At 48.2% G+C, this 18371-nt stretch overlaps 1 protein-coding gene across 1 annotated transcript in view; it reads right to left on the reverse strand.

Annotated features, from left to right (window-relative positions):
• SPTB (spectrin beta, erythrocytic) overlaps positions 1-18371 on the reverse strand; it is a 119022-nt gene that overhangs the window by 51183 nt on the left and 49468 nt on the right. Inside the window, exon 2 of the mRNA XM_032405305.1 lies at positions 11769-11967. Within this exon, the coding sequence (XP_032261196.1) occupies positions 11769-11916 (148 nt within the window). The 5' untranslated portion in view covers positions 11917-11967. The remainder of the gene's footprint in view (positions 1-11768; positions 11968-18371) is intronic.

The raw sequence follows: 18371 nt of genomic DNA on the forward strand, positions 1-18371 counted from the left end.
AGGACCCACAATCCAATAGCAAAATGGACATATGTATGTGAACAAAAAGTTAACAAAAAAACTGTAAAATCTCTTAAATGTGTAGAAAATTGTCCAAGCTATTCATAGAAGTACAAATTAAAAGTATAAACATATACAAAAATTTTAATAAATGGTCCTTAATTAGTCTGAGCGCATTAATCATAAAAGACATTTTTGAGACAACTGGGAAAATCTGAATATTAAGTGGGTATTACGTTATATTAGAGTTGATGTTAATTTTATTCAGTTTGCATTTTTGCCAGCACATAGCTTTAAGCTAGGGGTAAAGCTTGGTGTAATAGTGGTATTATGGTTAGGTGGGAAATGTTCTTGTTTTTCAGAGGTACATATTAAAGTATTAGGGGTAAAATGTTGTGACAATCTTCAATTTACTTTAAAAATACTTCAAACCCCCTAAATGGACAAGCAAATATGGCAAAAAGTGAACAGTTGTTAAGTCGAGGTGATGATTCATTATACTTCTATCTGTATTTTTTTGTATGTTTGAAATTTTTCATATTAAAAGCCAAAAAGTACAATGACAGTACATCAAGACACCGTTTCACTTATTGGGTGGGCACAGATGGAAAGTCTGATAAAATACAGTGTTTGGTTAAGGGTGTGGGGAATGAAAACATTCATATGTTGCTAGAGAAGGTATAAGAAACAATTTTGCCAAGAATGGTCAGAATTATATATTCAGTAATTCCACTTCTAGGAATATGTCCTACAGATAAACTCATACATTGGGAAATAATCGATATATAAGTTTATTCATTGCATTTTTAAAAAGAGACAAAGACTGGAAGCAATGAAAATGTTCACCAATAGGAGACTGGTTAAATTAAAACTGTATGTCCATACACTGGAATACTTAATTGCTATTAAAAAAAATGAGGTTGTTTATGTATTAATAGCAATAAAACAATCTTCAATATATCTTGGGTGGGGGGAAAGCACATTATAGAACAATGTATAGTAAAAAAAAAAAAAAGCTGGGAGAAATAATATAGACCATTTGGTAATATATGCATCAAATATTCCTGGAAAGTTACATGAGAAACTGATAACACTGGTTATGGGAAAAGAATTGGGTATCTGGGGGGACCAAGGTGGGAATAAAACTATTTTATGCATCTTTTGAGCATCACCCACTGGATGTACATATTATTTATTCAATAGAGAAATACATTTTTCCTTTTCTTTTTTCACTATTTTGTTTATTTATTTGACAGAGAGCCACAGTGAGAGAGGGAACACAAGCAGGGGGAGTGGGAGAGGGAGAAGCAGGCTTCCCGCGGAGCAGGGAGCCCGATGTGGGGCTCGATCCCAGGACCCTGGGATCATGACCTGAGCCGAAGGCAGACGCTTAACGACTGAGCCACTCAGGTGCCCCCCCATTTTTCCTTTTCTAAAGAAAATATTAAACTGTTTTTTCTCCTCCTCTCTCCAAGATAGCCCAGTTGCCTTGTGTCTTGCCTCAGAACTTTTCACCAAAAATCACAAGCATGGTTAACCAGCTGAGCCACAAGAGAGGGGGAAGGGAGAGAGGGAGAAGGTTTACGAGGTGAGGAACACCCCCTCCACCTCCTGAGAACAGAGCCCAGGAGGGAGAGTTTCCCTCTGCCTCCCTGACCACCACAGAGCTACTCTCCGAGGTCTGGCCCTCTGAATATCCGCAACGGTTGTTTTAAAGCACAGGGCTCTCCTCCTGGGGTCAAGGCTCTTTCCCTCTCCTGTGTGATACCTTCTCTAGGCTTCCTCTCGGCTCTTCCTTCAACTTCCCTCCTCCCTTGGCCACAGCACACCTGTCACTGGCCCCACCTACTGCGGTACCTGCTTCACTTCCTGACATCACGGGCATCTGGCAAGTTTGTTATCGGAAGTCCCAGGTGGGGCTGTTTTAAAATAGAAGCTTTATTACACATTGGCTATTCTTAAGTCAAATGGTAAGGTTGAAATATCTTATCTACCTTAATCACCCAGGTCCAGGCCCATCTAGTCATTCCTGCCATAGCTTCCTATAAAATTCCTTGAGTGCTTCATCTCTCTCCCTCTTTTGTCTGTTAAAAATCTGCTCTCACTATGGACTCTGAGAGACAAACAGGGTTTTAGAGGGGAGGGGGGATGGGTTAGCCCGGTGATGGGTATTAAGGAGGGCACGTACTGCATGGAGCACTGAGTGTTATATGAAAACAATGGATCGTGGATCACCACACCAAAAACCAATGATGTATTGTATGGTCACTATCATAACACAATAAAATTAAAAAAAAAAAAACTCTCAAGAATAGAGAATAGCAACCTAAGTATTCAAAACAGGATTATATGATCATTTTGGTACTTATAAAGATATTAATAAGGTTGTAGAAGACCTTTCAGTGGCAAGAAAGGATATTAGAATACATTTTAAGGGAAAGTTCAGATTATAAAATTATATGCATAATATGACCCTGGTTTTATAATTTTTAATATCCATTTAAAAATGAAAGCTTCAGCTGGATGTTGTTATAGCTGAGCGGTAAGACTGTGGGTGACTTTTCTTTTTGCTTATCTATAGTTTCTAAAATTGCTGCAATGAACATGTATTTCTTTCATAATAAGAAACAACAGATGTCATGGAGAAAAATAGGATATAAAGCTCATAAACCCTGAGGAATAAATGACTGATGAAAAGTTACAGAGGTTTTTTGTTTTTGTTTTTTTGAGGAAGCCTGCATTTTTACCAGCACCCAGGCCTAAGGTATGGGTAAGGCTGGGTGGTCAGAAAGACAAGAGGGCGAGGAGGCACCACGCAAGGCCCATGGACCACTAGCCTGGGCCTGAAGCCAATCATTTAACGTTGAGCCCTTTGTAGGTTTACAGCTTCAGATCTCTCTCCTTCTCATGCCAGGAAGCCAAGAGCTTTGGGAACCTGAGTGAGTGATACTTGAACTCCCATGAACGTGTGACAAACCTCGAAGATACAGACGGCAATCCTATAAAGCCGAGCGGAGGGGCAGATCCTCAGGGACACATCATAAACAATGTTGGTAGTACAAATTCTACCCTATAGTTTGTTTGGAGAGGAACTTTTCTTTCAGCCAACCAACTTCCATAACACTAGTATTGTGAAAGGCTAGAACAGGATTCCCCCACCTACAAGACCTAAAATCTAGCTAGGGTTGATTCTGAGAGAGAACTCTAGGATGCTTATTACATATGTGCAAAGGCAAGAATACAGCACATAAGACTGACTTTAAAAGTGAGCAGAGTTGGACACTAAGATGCTGGTTAACTAGACTTGTGTACAGTAATACAAAGGAAGACTATATGGCCATGAAAATTATACTCTGCATGTTTATAGACATGAAAAGATATTCACGGGGCGCCTGGGTGGCTCAGTTGTTAAGCATCTGCCTTCGTCCCCACATCGGGCTCCCTGCTCAGCAGGAAGCCTGCTTCTCCCTCTCCCACTCCCCCTGCTTGTGTTCCCTCTCTCGCTGTGTCTCTGTCAAATAAATAAATAAAATCTTAAAAAAAAAAAGATTCACAGTATACTGCTCAGTGAGAAGAATTCTAAGATTATAATATTATAGATAATGTTTAAATATTTACACACTTTACACATGGTCATGTATTTATAGGCATTAAAATATCTGTATGGGTCATTAACAATGTCCCTAGTTTTCCCTTTTTTATCTATTTTTCTAATCTTTTCTATACTAAATATATATTTTTGGGAAATAAAAATGTTTAAAGATATAGAAGTATTCATCCTATTGTTTTTAAAATAAAATAGGGTCTTTACATATAGTAGGAAAAGAAAGCAAGTTATTATATCCAGTTTAGATTTTTAAAAAATGTTTCTGAAGAAGGTTAATTTGGATGTGAGGTTCGAAGATGATCATGGTTTTAGAATGGCAGGGAAGGAAGGGGGGGTCTTGTTCAAAGGCCTCAAGGTAGACACGGGCAAATGTGTGTGTGTGTGTGTGTGTGTGTGTGTGTGCATGTGTGTGCACGTACAGGGGGTGAGGGTGAGACCCAGAGCAAAGAATCTGAAGGACAGTCAAGGGAATTTGAACCCTATACTCCAGGTAAAGAAAAGCCCGGAGGTCTTTTTTTTTTTTAAGATTTTATTTATTTATTTGACAGAAAGAGAGAGCGAGCAAGCGCACAAGCAGGGGGAGCTGCAGGCAGAGGGAGAGGGAGAAGCAGGCCCCCCACCACCGCTGAACAGGGAGCCCGATGCGGGGCTTGATCCCAGGACCCTGGGATCTGAAGGCAGACACTTAACAACTGAGCCACCCAGGCGCCCCTGGAGGTTCTTAAGTGAAGCAACACCTCACTAAAAATTTGTTGGAGGACAATGCTTCTAAGTGCCCTGTGGAAATGGGACTGGGTGAGGAGAGGCCAGGGCGCCAGCTGGGAGACAGCTGCAGAAGTCTCTGCTTGAGGTGCCACGGCCCCAACTGACACGTGACCTGTGGAAACGAATTGGCCAGAGCTGAGCGGGACAAGGGCGGAGCAAGGGTCGGCTGGTCCGCAGATGCTAGCATTCAGAGGCTGTAAGACGGAAGGAGAAAGGGAAGGAAAATGGGAAGGGGTGTCCTGGGTGCGATGCAAAGGAGGAGATAACGCAGGTCTGAAGGGTATTCAAGAAAGCCCACGTGCGGTTGCCCTAATGGCACTGGGATGATTTTAAGTCCCTGGGATTCTGTCCTGGCGCTTCCTGCTGGGCAGCCTCCCGCATCTATGAAGGGGCATGGTGATAGCTCTCCCCTGCTTACTTCAGAGTGGGTAGGGGTCAGTGAGATCATCTGGATAAAGAGCGCTGAGACCACTCAGCAGCTGTGAGAGCACCAAGCACTGTCATGCATGCAGGTGGTGGCTGCAAGGAGAGATGACACTCCCTGAGAACATGAGGCCACAGAAGTCGAGATGGTCCAGGACTCGGTTTCAGCCTAGCCTTTAGCGAACCAAGAGAATTTCTGGGGAATCTACTGATTTGCTAAAAAGGATTGATTATTCCCTTTCCCTAAGCCAGGAACCGAAGCTCCAGGGTTCAGGGTAGAGGCATATGGTGAGCGCTACTCTAACAGGTGGTTTCTTCCCGGGCGGCCAGAGCTGGAAAGTCTTTGTGCATCATCTGGCTCAAGCCCCTTGTTTTCCAGGTGAGGAGCAGAAAAGTGACTTGGCCAAGGTCACCTAACTCGGGAAAGCCCATGATGGCTCCAAGAGCAGAAGGATGACAATGTGAGGATGGGCCACTTCTCCCTGTCTATGGCCCCCAAGCTGGCTCACGCTGCCATCTTCCCAGACTTTTGCCCAGCCTCCCCATGACCTGCTCCCCCCACTGAAGTCAGTGATATTTAACAACCCAAATGTAAGCATGCCACTTCCCTGCAGGAGCCCTTTGATGGCTGTAGGAGTGGCTCCGTCCTTCATCCTGAGAGCCTCCAGCTCTCCCTGCTGCAGGCTCCCACCCTTTGGTCCTTTGACCAAGCCACTCCTTTGCAAATAGTCTCCTCAGTAAACTCCTCAGCCAACTTTCTGAGTTGCCGGCTGCTTCCTGCCAGGACCCTGAAGATACCCATGGCCTGTGAGGCCCCTGTGATGCGGCTCCTGCCTGCCCCTCCCATCTCCACCCCTCCTTCCCCATGCGCTCACTCCAACAAGCCCCACTCCTCCTTGGGTGAGTTATAGGCCGTAGGTTATGTTAGAAACTTGTAGTTCTCAGTAAATCTTTATGGAATTCATCCTAATTCGTCATCATGAACATATGTCTACATGTACAGAGACACACGTGTGATTATTTGATCTACTTCCTTCTCACTGGACTGTAAAATGAGATCCCCTGTTGATCCGGTTTCCAGAGTCTGAAGGCCAAAGGGTTTAGAGACAAAATGCTCCCAGAGACTCAGCTGCTACCAGCTTTCCTGTCATTCTCTCTCAGTGACACAATAAAAAGGGAAAATGAGCAACCGCTACAGATGTTTGGAAACAAACACCACTCCTGGCACCTCTTCAGCCTGGCAGCATGCAGGGGGAGCCCAGGTGGAGGAGGGGGAAGCGGATACCAGCTGCCCTGGGAACCGTCAGCACCGTCAAGGTCTGGGGCCACGGCCTGCCCTTGGGAACGAAGCGGACAGCCCACAGGAATGTCCCAAAGATGGAGGAGGCTATTACCGTGGCTCACTCAGACTGCACGGCACGGGGAGGGAAGAGTCTTATTATTAACCTCGGCGTATTAATATTTGAAAACAATCTTCACAATGATAGATAGCAGTCACCCAGAAATGGGGACAGCCTTGGTTCTGCAAAGCATTCTCAGAGGAAGAATAGCTTTTCTGGAGAGGGGAGGGAGGCCAGTGGGAGAAGGTGTTATGTCCTGGGCTGGGGAGACTGCCCCGGACCGCACAGCAAGGGGGTGGCAGAGGGCGGGGGGACGACGCTGGCCTCTCGTGGATTTGTCTGCACCAGTCACCAGCAGGTTTATCTGAGCAGTGGCGTCTCAGGAAAGGAGGGGAAACTCACAATGGCTGACCTCCCAGAAAAAGCTGCTGAGCCAATTATTTTTTCTTCTGACAGTATACTAAAATGATTGCTGATGATTATACATATTTCTATGAATAGTATATTTTCCCAAAATATAGTCTCTCCATAGAACTCCAACTCATGTTTTGAAATCTGAGAAGAAAACATTTTAAAAACCCCTCATTAATGACACCATCTTTGTTCTCACAGGTAGCTTAAGAGAGACATTCAGACCATTAACACCTGATGCCTTGGTCTCCAGCAGCTGTATGTGAACTTGTCAACTTAATAGGCTGCCAAGAAGCTGCTGAATCCCTGTGCCTGTGCTCCACCCCCCTCCGCACACACACACTGTGGTGAAATCCTGCTCTCTGAAAGGCATCATTCACCCTCTGGACACAAAGCCCTTCTCAGGCAACTGGGGCACCTCTGGGGCACCTGGGATCATTGTGATCCTAGTGCAGGTGGGGAAGGAGGCCCAGGGAAAGGTCATGCATTACCTTTGGCTACCAAAGTCAGGAAGGAGCCCATACCACCCTCTTTCTGTGGAGTTTCCAGAGCCAACATGGGTGGGCAGGGAGCAGCGGGGTCTGAGGGCCATTGTCCTAAGGCTCTGATGGACTATCTGCCAGGCACAAAACTTAACCTTGGGGCCTGGGCAAAGTGGGTCTGGAAGACGTTCAAGGTTCAAAGTGGCAGCAACTCTGTGCTTCAGAGCAAGGGACACAGCCCGCTGTGCACCTGCTGCCCTGTTGTGTTCTCTGAATTGTCCTCAACCAACCTCACCACGCGACCTCACCTCCTATCTAATAAGGAGGCTACAAAGACAGAATGCAGAAAGGAAAAGCATCTCTAGTTTGAAACATCACTTGGATTCCGATATAAAGGCAAAACCAGAGTGGGCTACACCGATTTGTGCCCTTGTTTGAAAAGGATGACTGTGTTCAATAGGCCACAGACGAGGACGAAGGGCATGTTGGGCTCTCTCCTTCTCACAGATCATCACAAGAGGCCCTGGACTGCTCTCTGTACTGCAACCTTCCAGACGCCTCTGTGCTCTGAGGAGCTGGAAATCCTGCAGTGGGTGGCACTTGGGATGCCCAGATGCCAATCTGAGTGTGTGGGCAAGGAGGGGGGAGGCTGATGCACAAGGTTTCTCTTTTGGGGGGAACCTTTCTGTTGCATTCCTCCTCTCCCACATGGGCCACATCCACCCTGAGGCAGTGTCCTCACCCGAATCAGTGGGGTACCCAGCCAGGTGTGAAGGGACAGGCAGGCAGGTAGAGGCCGCCTCTGGGATGAGGGGAGAGCACAGAGGACGGGCTTTTCTGGCTGGTAAACTCCCTGCGGTCTGCTGTGCCTCATCCCTCATCCAGACAGCCACAAATGTTTACCGAATGGCTCCCAGGACGAAAAGGGGGAAGGACAGGAAATGGGGAGTGAGTAGAAATGAGGGTGGCTCTAGGAAACAGTGGAAGCCTTTCTACTGAGATGTGAAGGCTGGAACCTCTTGGGGGGGGGGGCGGTTGCAGAACTTGAGCTTTTCAACTGCTCCCCTTCCTCTAATCTTTCAAAAAAGTAGGAAGGTGCTAGAGGCAGTCATCAAAGCAGAGAACAATCCCTGTTCAGGCAGAAGCCTCAGGGCTACCCAGCACTTAACCTCATAAGGTGCTGTCAGCTTTAAGACGCTGATGCTGAGAGCTAACATCTGCCCAGGGACCTACTGGGCAAATATTCCTGCTGGACCCACCATCCCTCCCCTGGGCACTGCTAAGGTCAAATCCATCCCCGTACATCCCCTTCTGCAGCATTTTCTTGCCCACCTACCCCTTCATTTCAGTCAGGGTGATCCACAGTGTCAAATCCAGTGATTCATTTGGACAGAGGTCAGGTATTTGTATATCACTGTGGCAGTTTCCACACGGAATAACCAGATGGCTTGTTTATTTCAGTCCAGGGAGCAAGAGCTAGGCATGGTCTGAAAGGCAGAATAGGGAGTATTTCCTTTGGAACTGAGAGGAAGTTGACTTAAGAGGCAGAAAAAAATGGAGTCCAGTTAACCAACTGCAAGTCTTCTAACCACAGGTCACTAAGTGGAGAAGGACCAGAGAAGCTGACACATGAGGAAGAACATCTAATAAGCCTCATCATCCTTTGGTTTCTTGGGCCTTCTGGGTCACCTGGCTGATGGCAGAGACATGGCTGGGCAGCCTTAAAAGAGAAAGATCTACAAAGCGTGGGGCCTCATCCCTTTGTGTACTGGGTCTCTGGGGACTGAGCCAAGAGCTCCAAGCACAAGCATTAGCAGAATTTTCCCTGGTCCCTGGCTCCTTCTTCCAATCCAGGCCTTCTAAGACAAAAGAGGGTGGGGTTAAGAAGGAAGAAACAGGCCAAGATAACTGGGACAATGACTGAGCTAATGATCCTGAATGTCTGAAGTTAAGAGAAAGGACAGAAAGATATTACTAAGATTTCCTGTAAATACTAACATTCACCTAGTATTTTATTACTAATAAAGAACTTCCATAAACTTTATCTTACTTGACCTTCACAACACCCTTGGGAAAGTACTACCATCCACATTTTATGAAACAGGAAATTGATTCAACCTTCATGGCAGTAGCATTTGAGGTGGAACCTGGGTCTTGTGACATTTTTCTCCTCATCTCAAGACCTTCAATTTCAGAAAGAAAAGGCCAGACCAATCTCTCCAACCTTGCCATATACACCTACAAAGCAGATGACCGCCATCTTGTAAGAAACACAGGACTGAACGCCTTCCTTGCCAGAATGCTCTTAGGCGTGAGGGAGTGGCTGAAATGAGAGGAACCAGAGGCACTTCCGATTCCTCAGCCTCTGTGGAAACACTGACCCCTGCCTAGGCTGCCAAGGCACCCCCGAAGATAATACCGAAGAGAAAAAGGTCAAGAAAACTGGTGGAGCCTGACAGCCCCTTTCTCTGCTCTGCCTACCCACCAGAACGGGTTCATCTGACCTCTCTACTTTGGACCCTTCCAAAGCTTTGGCTTCTCCCACAGGTCACTCAGAGTGGATTCTCAGGAAAGTCAGTAGACTGCTTAGGGTTGTTTGTTTTTCAAAATCCTGAACGGACCCCAAATTCCCAAACTGCCATGGTTACCTGTTGGTCAGATGGGTCTAGATCATTAAGGTCCAGGCATGTAGTTCTATACTCCGTGGTCCCCCACCTGGGGGGTGGGACATACAGATTCTCTGTAGATGAGCAGCAACCTCTTGGTGAGACACAGGCAAGGCGGGTGGAAGCTCTTTCCCCATCAACCTGATCAACTTACTTTCACCAGTTTCCCAACCTGCTCATCAGACCTTGCTGCCAATTCACACTGTCCAACCGGATGACGTGTCCCGCCTGCGTGTCACCCTTCACTTCCGAGAGCATTCTCCACACATGAGTCCCTGATTCTCCTTGCGCCTCCTCCTTTGCTCTCTCGTTGCCATTTAATTATGTGACTTTCCTATGGTTCTTCTCTAATTCTACTTGTGCTAATTAATTATGAACATTGTTCATTTTCCCTAATAGATCATAAACTCCTTAGAGACAGATACTATGTTGAATTCACCTCTGTGGTTTCTTCTCCATTTTCATGTCTGGTCAGGGGTTTTAGCTTTACACATAGTAGGAGTATAATAAATCACTGTTAAAATGGAATTTACCTTGGTTTCTTAAAAAACAGGGTATCTGTGAAACATATCAAAGGATCCCTGCACAAAAGACAGTCCCATTCCTTGTACTGTCCTTTGACAAGACTTATGGAATCCCTCTCCCCCTCTATCACCAGGGTCACTGCAGTCAGGCTCAGTTGGCTCTGAGATCTAAAGACGGTAAAACCAGACTGGCAAAGACAAGTGTTCCTAGTTTGCTTATTTAAAGAGGTTAAGATTATATAAGCAAAGCAAGGGATTGGTGCTGTTATCTGTCCTCAAGGAAAACCAAGGAAGGACTTTTTAAGGGTAGGGAATGGGGAGGAGGGGATGAAGGAAGAAGAAAGGGAGTTTCCTACAAAGAACAAGGACACAAAAGCTGATGGCTGAGCCCTGAATGGATTCTCCATCATGACAAGGGAATGAGACACCCCATTTCTTTTACAGAATGGGAAACCCGGACACTCCTAAGATGAAAGGCCATTGTGGTCCCAGAGGGGCCGAGGGCCCTGCTCATGACTCAAGGTCAGCTGGAGACTGAGGCATCTGGGAGCACAGTGGAGGGACAGAAGGTAGAAGAGTACTACCAGGAACTTCGGATAGGGCCACTGAGTGATGGGGCACTGGGAGAATCGCTCTAGAAAGTGCCTGTGGGAGAGGCTGGGTCCTTCTTACAAAGTGAAGATGGGGACAACTGATGATGGGGAAACAAATCTGATTTGGGTTCATGACTGGTGGAGCAGGTGATGGAATCTACCCCCAGCCCTTCTACACACACAATACCCCACAGAACTCAAACTTCCCTTATTGGCCAAGGACTTCGTGCCAGAGCATAGCTACCCTTGGCCAGGATCCAGGGAGGCAATGGTCCCAGGGGTTGGTAGGGAAAAAAATCCCAAGAATCAGATCTGAGCCAGCAGGGTGGAGGAGAAACCATTTCTGCTGGATATTTAAGTGCGCGCTCTCTCTCTCTCTCTCTCTCTCACACACACACACACAGAAATCGATTATGAACCTGCTAAGTAAAAATCTAATTCCAGTTTAAGGATAAGAGGTTTAGTCCAGAAAATCCAGCTTCCTGAGCCACTGTGGGGAGGATGTTATCTGTTCTCAATTTCCTATCAAATCAGTCTTTTCTTTTGGGACTACAGCGAGGATGATGATAATTTCTCTATCTCTGCCTAGGGGATTGAGGTGCATCATGAAGCCCCATGCACCTCTACATGGCCGGCCAGCCCCTGAGACACTCCTTCACCCAAACTTTCTCTTCGCTCTTTGGCCACAGGTCATTCAGGACAGAGACAGAGGGCAGGGCCTCGCTGGCACCGCCTCCCACCTGGGACGAGGTGAGGGATGCTCGGGAGCAGAGGCTCCCTGAGCCTGTGCTCCCTCCCAACAGGGCCAGGTCTCTCGAAGCCACACAACCGTGTCTCCATCATGTCCCTGCCAGGGCTCTCGCCAGTGCACACGGAAGACTGACCACCGGCAGGGAGGGGACTGAAGCTTGGGACTGTGAGACCAGCTCCTCTAGCCCCCACAGCCCCCAATGGTACCTGCCAAGGCCTTGATCCGGGACCTCTCAAACAGCCTGGCTGAGCTGTTGTCATTATCCAGCTCATCGTCCGGGGCAGCCCAGCGGGCATTGATCCGGCTGTACGGTGGCTGGTTGCCCACGTTTTCAAACTCCGTGGCCGATGTCATGTCAGCAGGCTCTCAGCAGTTTCGCCTGCCTCAGTCTTCATGGAAGGGTCCCTGGGGGGACAGCAACACAGTCAGAGGGTTAACTCCCCTCCCTTGGACTTTTTCTCAGGGGAAACTTATTCGGAGCATCCAACAGGGGTAGGTCCTTGCAGGAGCGGCACACCATGCCAGCTGTCGGGCCATGCTCCCCCCCCCCCCCCCCGGGGTCCCTGGGTTAGAAAATATTGCAGCGGCAGCCGCAGCAGCAGCCCCAGGAAGGGCAACAGTGGCAGCAAGGATGGAGAGCTGCATGCAGAAGGGGTCGGGACGGCCAGCAGGTGGAGACGTCAGTCGCAGCAAGCCCGCTTCCTCCAAACCTACAGCCACCACAAGCTGCGGGAGCTCCGGAGGGATCGGGGAGAGGGGCGGCTCTTCTGGGAGCCAGGGGACTGGGCAGGGTGGGCGATGGCGTGGGGGTTGGGGGGGGCGTGGGCAGAAGAGCAGCTCCGCCCTTTGGACTGGGGCCAGGACCAAACCTGGACGGGAGGTGGGGGCAGGAAGGAGAGGTGAGAAGCTTGAAGTTGGCGGAGTCCCACTCAAACGTGAATCAGTGGGGAGAGAGACGAACGTGAGACGCCACAGATGCCACCAGCCCTGGCAGCTGTGCTGGGGAAAGTGGGCTCCTCTTGGGGGCTGCCCAACATCCCTTCCAGGGCTTCCCCAGCAGCACATATTTACAAAGCTGAGCTCTTGGTTTTGTCTTCTCTGAAATGCAGCCAGGTACGTGGACAAGGTCTTCTGTTGAATCCCCAATCAGCCCAAGGAGCCCAGATGACCTGCTGTCCCGTCAGGCTCATCAGTGTGATGTGGGGGTGGCGGTGAGGGGATCTCATGGATGGTGGAGCCACGTGTGGTCATCCGTGCAATGCACGTGAGCACTGTGTTCTCACTCGCCTGTCATTTATATTTGCTCATTCATTCGTGATTACTTCAAATATGTACCGAAGCCCAGCCAGAGGGCAGGCACTGTGCTAGGCAGTTAGGAGTAAGACAGGAAGGGCCCTGTCCTCATAGAGTTTACACTCTGGCAGCAAGACACCCAATTAAATAAGCAGCTCCAGTAAGGTATGGTGTGCCACCGCTGGGAAAGAACAAGGAATGGTGGCGGACTCATGGCCGGGGCGGGATGTCAGGGGAGGGAAATGTAAGCGGGTTCCTAAAGGGAGCCTAGAGGCATTCTGTGAGGGGATAAAGAGCAGGTAGAGAGTTCTGAAGGTGAGAAAGAACATGGCAAAATTTCGGAACCTGACAATGTTACTAGAGGGTGAGGGCAAGGTCAGGGAGAAAAGGGGGACAGGAGCTAGAGATGCAGGGCTAAGTCTTGAATGTCTTGGGCCTTTGGAAAATGACTAGCTTTCCTTCAGCCTTAATTTCCTCACCAATACCTTCCTTTTAGGCATCTCCCCAGGAAGCTAAAGGGATTCGGGAGATCAAGTCTATAAGAGTCAACAGGGAGCCCAGAGTCTTGGATCCAACAGAACAAAAGGGGGTGGAGGTGGGGAGGCCATGAGGCAGAAAAATGACAAGTGTGGACAACCAGTGAGCTGTGAGGTAAACCACTCCCTCCATGAATGTGTGCACACACACACGTGCACTGACATCCCACACAGACACACACATCTAACACACACACTCACACACCCAAACAGGCATAAGTTTGAAGAAATGATACAAGCTCACCAATCCAAGTGTAAATGCAGTGCTGTCGCCCTTATTTTTCAGACACAGAATCACTTCAGACTCCTTTTTCCCCAGGCTGATTAATCAATCCCACCACATCCCTTTGAGGTAAGACAGGAGCCAGAATTATCCACCTTAATTGCACAAGGAAGAAAACCAAGGCCTCACATTGGATGAGGCCTCCCCAAGGTCATCTAGGGAATTCTTGCTATAGCTAGGGCTAAAGGCCAAGCCATAGCCCGTTTATCCCCCTCTACTAGGCAGATTTTAGGGAAGCAGATTAGATTTAGGAGGGAGAACACAGCACATGGGGACAGAGGGCATTCTGCAGCTTCCAGGACCTGGCAAAGGTGTTTGCTTCTCAGCGAAGGGGAGGCGTAGGGTGGGGAAGCCAATCATCACCCCACAATGCCAGGCCTGTGCCCAAGAACAGGCCCTCATCCCTTAGACAGCCTGTCGTCTTCTACAAATGGACACACGACTTCCAGGGCTGAGATTTCTCACTCAACTGGTTGGGCAAAGAGCTGGGAAGGACACCCTCCTCTCCATGCTCCCCCCAGCTTCCCTGAAGGGGAGCTACTGCTGGCTCCCAGCTCTGGGCAGGAGACAGACTGACAGCCTGACCACCTCCTGCTGGGCCTCAAGTCTGTCCAGTAGCCCCCCGAGAAGGGCCAGGCTGCCAGACGCAGGAAGTGAAGTAAGATCAGATCCTGCTTGCAGGAGGTAACCGGACCCTGGCTCTCCTTGTCCTGGGCTATTTTTAAGAGCGGCTGAGAGAGGCCCAGGCCACGGGCCGGTGGGAGGGTGGGGGTGAGATTACCTTTGCCAGGGCTCCATAAATAAGTCTGCCCCAGAAAGATGAGCCTGAGCAGGCACACCAGCCGGCCAGCATTCAAGACGAGATTGATGGCCCCGGGTGCAGAAGAACAGCTACTAGACAGCAATTCATCCTGCTTAAAAACACCATGCCTGGGGCGCCTGGGTGGCTCAGTCATTAAGCGTCTGCCTTCGGCTCAGGTCATGATCCCAGGGTTCTGGGATCGAGCCCCGCATCGGGCTCCCTGCTCCATGCGAAGCCTGCTTCTCCCTCTCCCACTCCCCCTGCTTGTATTCCCTGTCTCGCTATCTCGCTGTCAAATAAATAAATAAAATCTTTAAAAACAAAAAACAAAAACACCATGCCCCCTGCCGCTGTGGCTTAGAGAGGGCAGCGGCCGGGCAGTGGCTTGGCTGGGAAGTGATAAAACACATGTGTATGTCTAAATACACAAGTCTAGGGTTTTGGGGGGTTTTGTTTTGTTTTGTTTTTAGGATGTCAGGTCCCTGAAGACAACCACCAAAGAAAGAAGATTCAGAAACTAAAGGAAAGCCCTCTTTCTCCTGCCCCCAGTGGCCTGCCAAAACTGCATTCCATCAGAGCCAAGGGAGGGGGTGGTGGTGGTGTGTTCAGTGGGTCAGCAAGGGGGGAATCGGAGAATCAGGTGTGAGAGACAGAAGAAGAGAAAATCTGAAAACAGGAAAGCTACGGATGGTTATTCCAGGAAAACAAAACAAGAGCAAAAATAAAACCCCAGATGATGCCTACAACCAAATTTGACCCAGAGCTTTCCCAGGGTCACCCATGTCAATTTTCATTACTGTCATAATATCCCTTTGAAGGCTGGCAATAAAGAAACCAACATGACTGAAAAGAGCAGCATATGGTGGGGGCTTGTGGGGGAGACACCTAACCAAATGGGGAGTCATGGAAATACTTAAGTTGATACCTGAGGGGAAGCTGGAACTCAGGTAATCGGTCACATTTGAAGGATGTAAGTCATCTATGCATCTAGAGTGGCCTTCCGTAAGTGTGGATGGCAGCAAGTACGTGGCTAACATTTGACCTCAACCTGCACCTCAGTCCCCTGCCAGCAAACCCAGGACAAAGGGCATAAGAAGTAGTTCCTTGTCCTTTCACTGCCCCCAATGAACCCTCAAGCTCCTAAGAAGTCCTTTTCCCAACCCATGAGACCCCTGTCAAAGTGTAGGTGGCTCCTCTCTGGCCTGTGTGACTCTGTGCCCAGGAAAGGCCACCTTCCCTGTCCACCTACCTGCCTATCGCAACGGGACAGGCTGTCTCCAAATGCACAGGCCCCAGTCTTACCCTCACCTGCTGAGCTTCGGCCACCCCCCAGTGCCAGGTTACATTTTGATCAGGATGAGTTCCTAGAAGACTGGCCCACAGCTCAGGACAGAAAAGCTCATCTGATCGTACAGGGCATTCACTCATAGAAGGAGCGCCTGCTTGGTAAATGGATTTCACAATTTCACGGCCGAAACCCATAGCTCCACCCTTCATGGTGAGCCCAGGACCTCATCCACTTCTGAGATCAGGTGTGAGGTCTCAGAATCTCAACCTCATGCGCTATGCCCCCCTAATCCCTGGGGCGGCGGCGGCTTCTCTCCCGCCCTCAGGAGCCCAGCTAGCACTCGCTTCAGCCCTCCTGCGCGCACCGAGGAGCAGACGGGGGATGCGAGGGATGCGCTGCTCTTTTCTTCCCCACCCCGCCTCCTCTTCCCTGGGTGGCATAGCACCAGAGAAGCAACAGAGCCCAAAGCTCTACTTCAGGAGGGGGAGGTGGGGGGGGGGATACAGGGCAATGCTGCTCTTCCTTCGCAGGGTCACAGGTCACAGGCTGCTGCAAAGGCTTCGATGCGCTCTTCCTTCAGCAGAGAATTTAGACCCTTCCTACCTTTAGTTTTCTCTCTAGCTGTAAGGTTGGACTCTTCCTCTGCTTTCTATTTTGTCCTGCCCCTTTATGCTACCCTAAACCTGTTTTTAACGTATTTTGGTATTATGGCAACCCTGGTCAGGAGATTAAATCCTGAAGTTTCCCTGGTAACTTTTCTGCCAGTGCATTTACTAAAACAGAACATCCTCCTATTCCGTCGGGTAGTAATCTCACTGCATATTCACAGATACCTTACAGAACAAATATATACTAAAATAGCAGGAGAACCAATGAGACGCCCAGCACAGAGTGCACTAACTCTATCTCAAACCCTAACCTCCTGCCCCCCCCCCCCCCGCAAGCTCTAGTCTGGCACCTCCATCTGTCTACCAGATATCGCCACCTAGAAATTACAGCTCCGTCTCAATATGGCTAAACCTGAGCACATGGCTCCCAGGACAGAACAGGGGAGTTTTAGGACCAGGAGGTGACACTGAGGCCCAGTGAGGTAAGCATGCCACCTGTGGGTGACCGTTCCAGCAGATGGACATCAGCAGCAGCACCTGGATCAAGCTGCTTCCCCTCCCCAGAGCACACTCTGCTTTTGCACACTCTGCAGTTCCCATCCTGAATGGCCCTGGCTGCCAGGCCATGAGCAGCAGAGAATAGTCAGGGGTTCTTCAAGTGTCAAGATTCCTATCCATGGTTGCCACCATCAAGGATCCCCATGCATTTGCAATACCCTGGCCATTCTAGCCCACTGCTTCCCCAGAGCCTTCTGCTCCAATTTCTGTCACCAGGCAGGGACCTGAGGTCCATATGTCCCAACTTGTCCACTCTCATCATGGAAAAATCTCCTACTAAGAACTGGCTCCAGTTAAGCTGCAGCTGTGGAATGGGAGTGGGGGCATGGTGGGATCATGACCCCAGTAGTTCTTCTAGGGATTTGGTTGGGAAACAGGTGCAGCTCAGTGTTGATATAGAGAGGGATTGCCACCTCAGTCCTCTATCTTAATAGCATCTATCAGCACCTCAAGTCCTACACAGAGGCAAATGTCCACTGGGAATGATTAAAGGAGACAGGAGAGATGATACTCTTAATATACATTGTTTTCAACAACTATCCTCTATTGGGATTCTTGGGCTCAATATCTACATTTACGGAAATCTATTACAACCCAGTCCTACCTCTTATCTTTCCCAATTCACTTCCTTTCAGGATAGCTACTGGCCTCCCGCCCAGAATAAGTAATATTCTATGCTAGTTGAATTAAAAGTTGAATGCCCAATTTCTCCTCTTCCATGAAGACTTTTCTAGAACACCCACAGTGACCTCTCTCTTCTCTGATGAAAATTGTCAGGGAGGTAGTAAAGTCTCAGTGTTGGGAGGTGGTTAAGAATAAGTTGAAATAATTGATTTGAAATAACTGTTGAGATATTTCTAATGAAATAACTCATTCAGGAAAATATCATCAAGAAATAAAATAATTAGATAGGTAAATGGAGAACTACACAACAGAATCAAGTTCCCAACGCTTGAATTCACTGACGAATCTTAGTATCACTAACAATAGATACTGGGTGTCTCCTGATATGATGCAGTATGAAGGATATCACAACCAATGACATTCTTGCCAAAAAGTTTGAACCTCAATCTGATCAATCTTTAGAGTTAAGTTCCCCTTATAGGAATTATAGGAGACCAAAAGACAATTTAAATGACAATATGAGGAAGCAAGAGACAGACCCACAAGTTGGGACATTCTGCAGACAACTGACTCCATTTCTTCAATAAGTCAATGGCATTAAAACAAACAAAAAGGAGGCAAGGAGTAGAGACTGCCATAGATCAAGAGAGACTTAGGAGAGGTAATAAGTAATGTAATGTGTACCTTGTTTGGATCTTGAATCAAACGACTATTAAAACACATTTTTGAGACAATGAGGGATATCCGAATTATAGACTCAATATTGGATGATAACCAGAAATTATAGTCAGTTATGTTAGGTGTGATAATGGCATTG

This window comes from Phoca vitulina, unplaced genomic scaffold (genome assembly GCF_004348235.1).
Source record: "Phoca vitulina isolate PV1807 unplaced genomic scaffold, GSC_HSeal_1.0 scaffold7, whole genome shotgun sequence".
Lineage (NCBI taxonomy): Eukaryota > Metazoa > Chordata > Mammalia > Carnivora > Phocidae > Phoca > Phoca vitulina.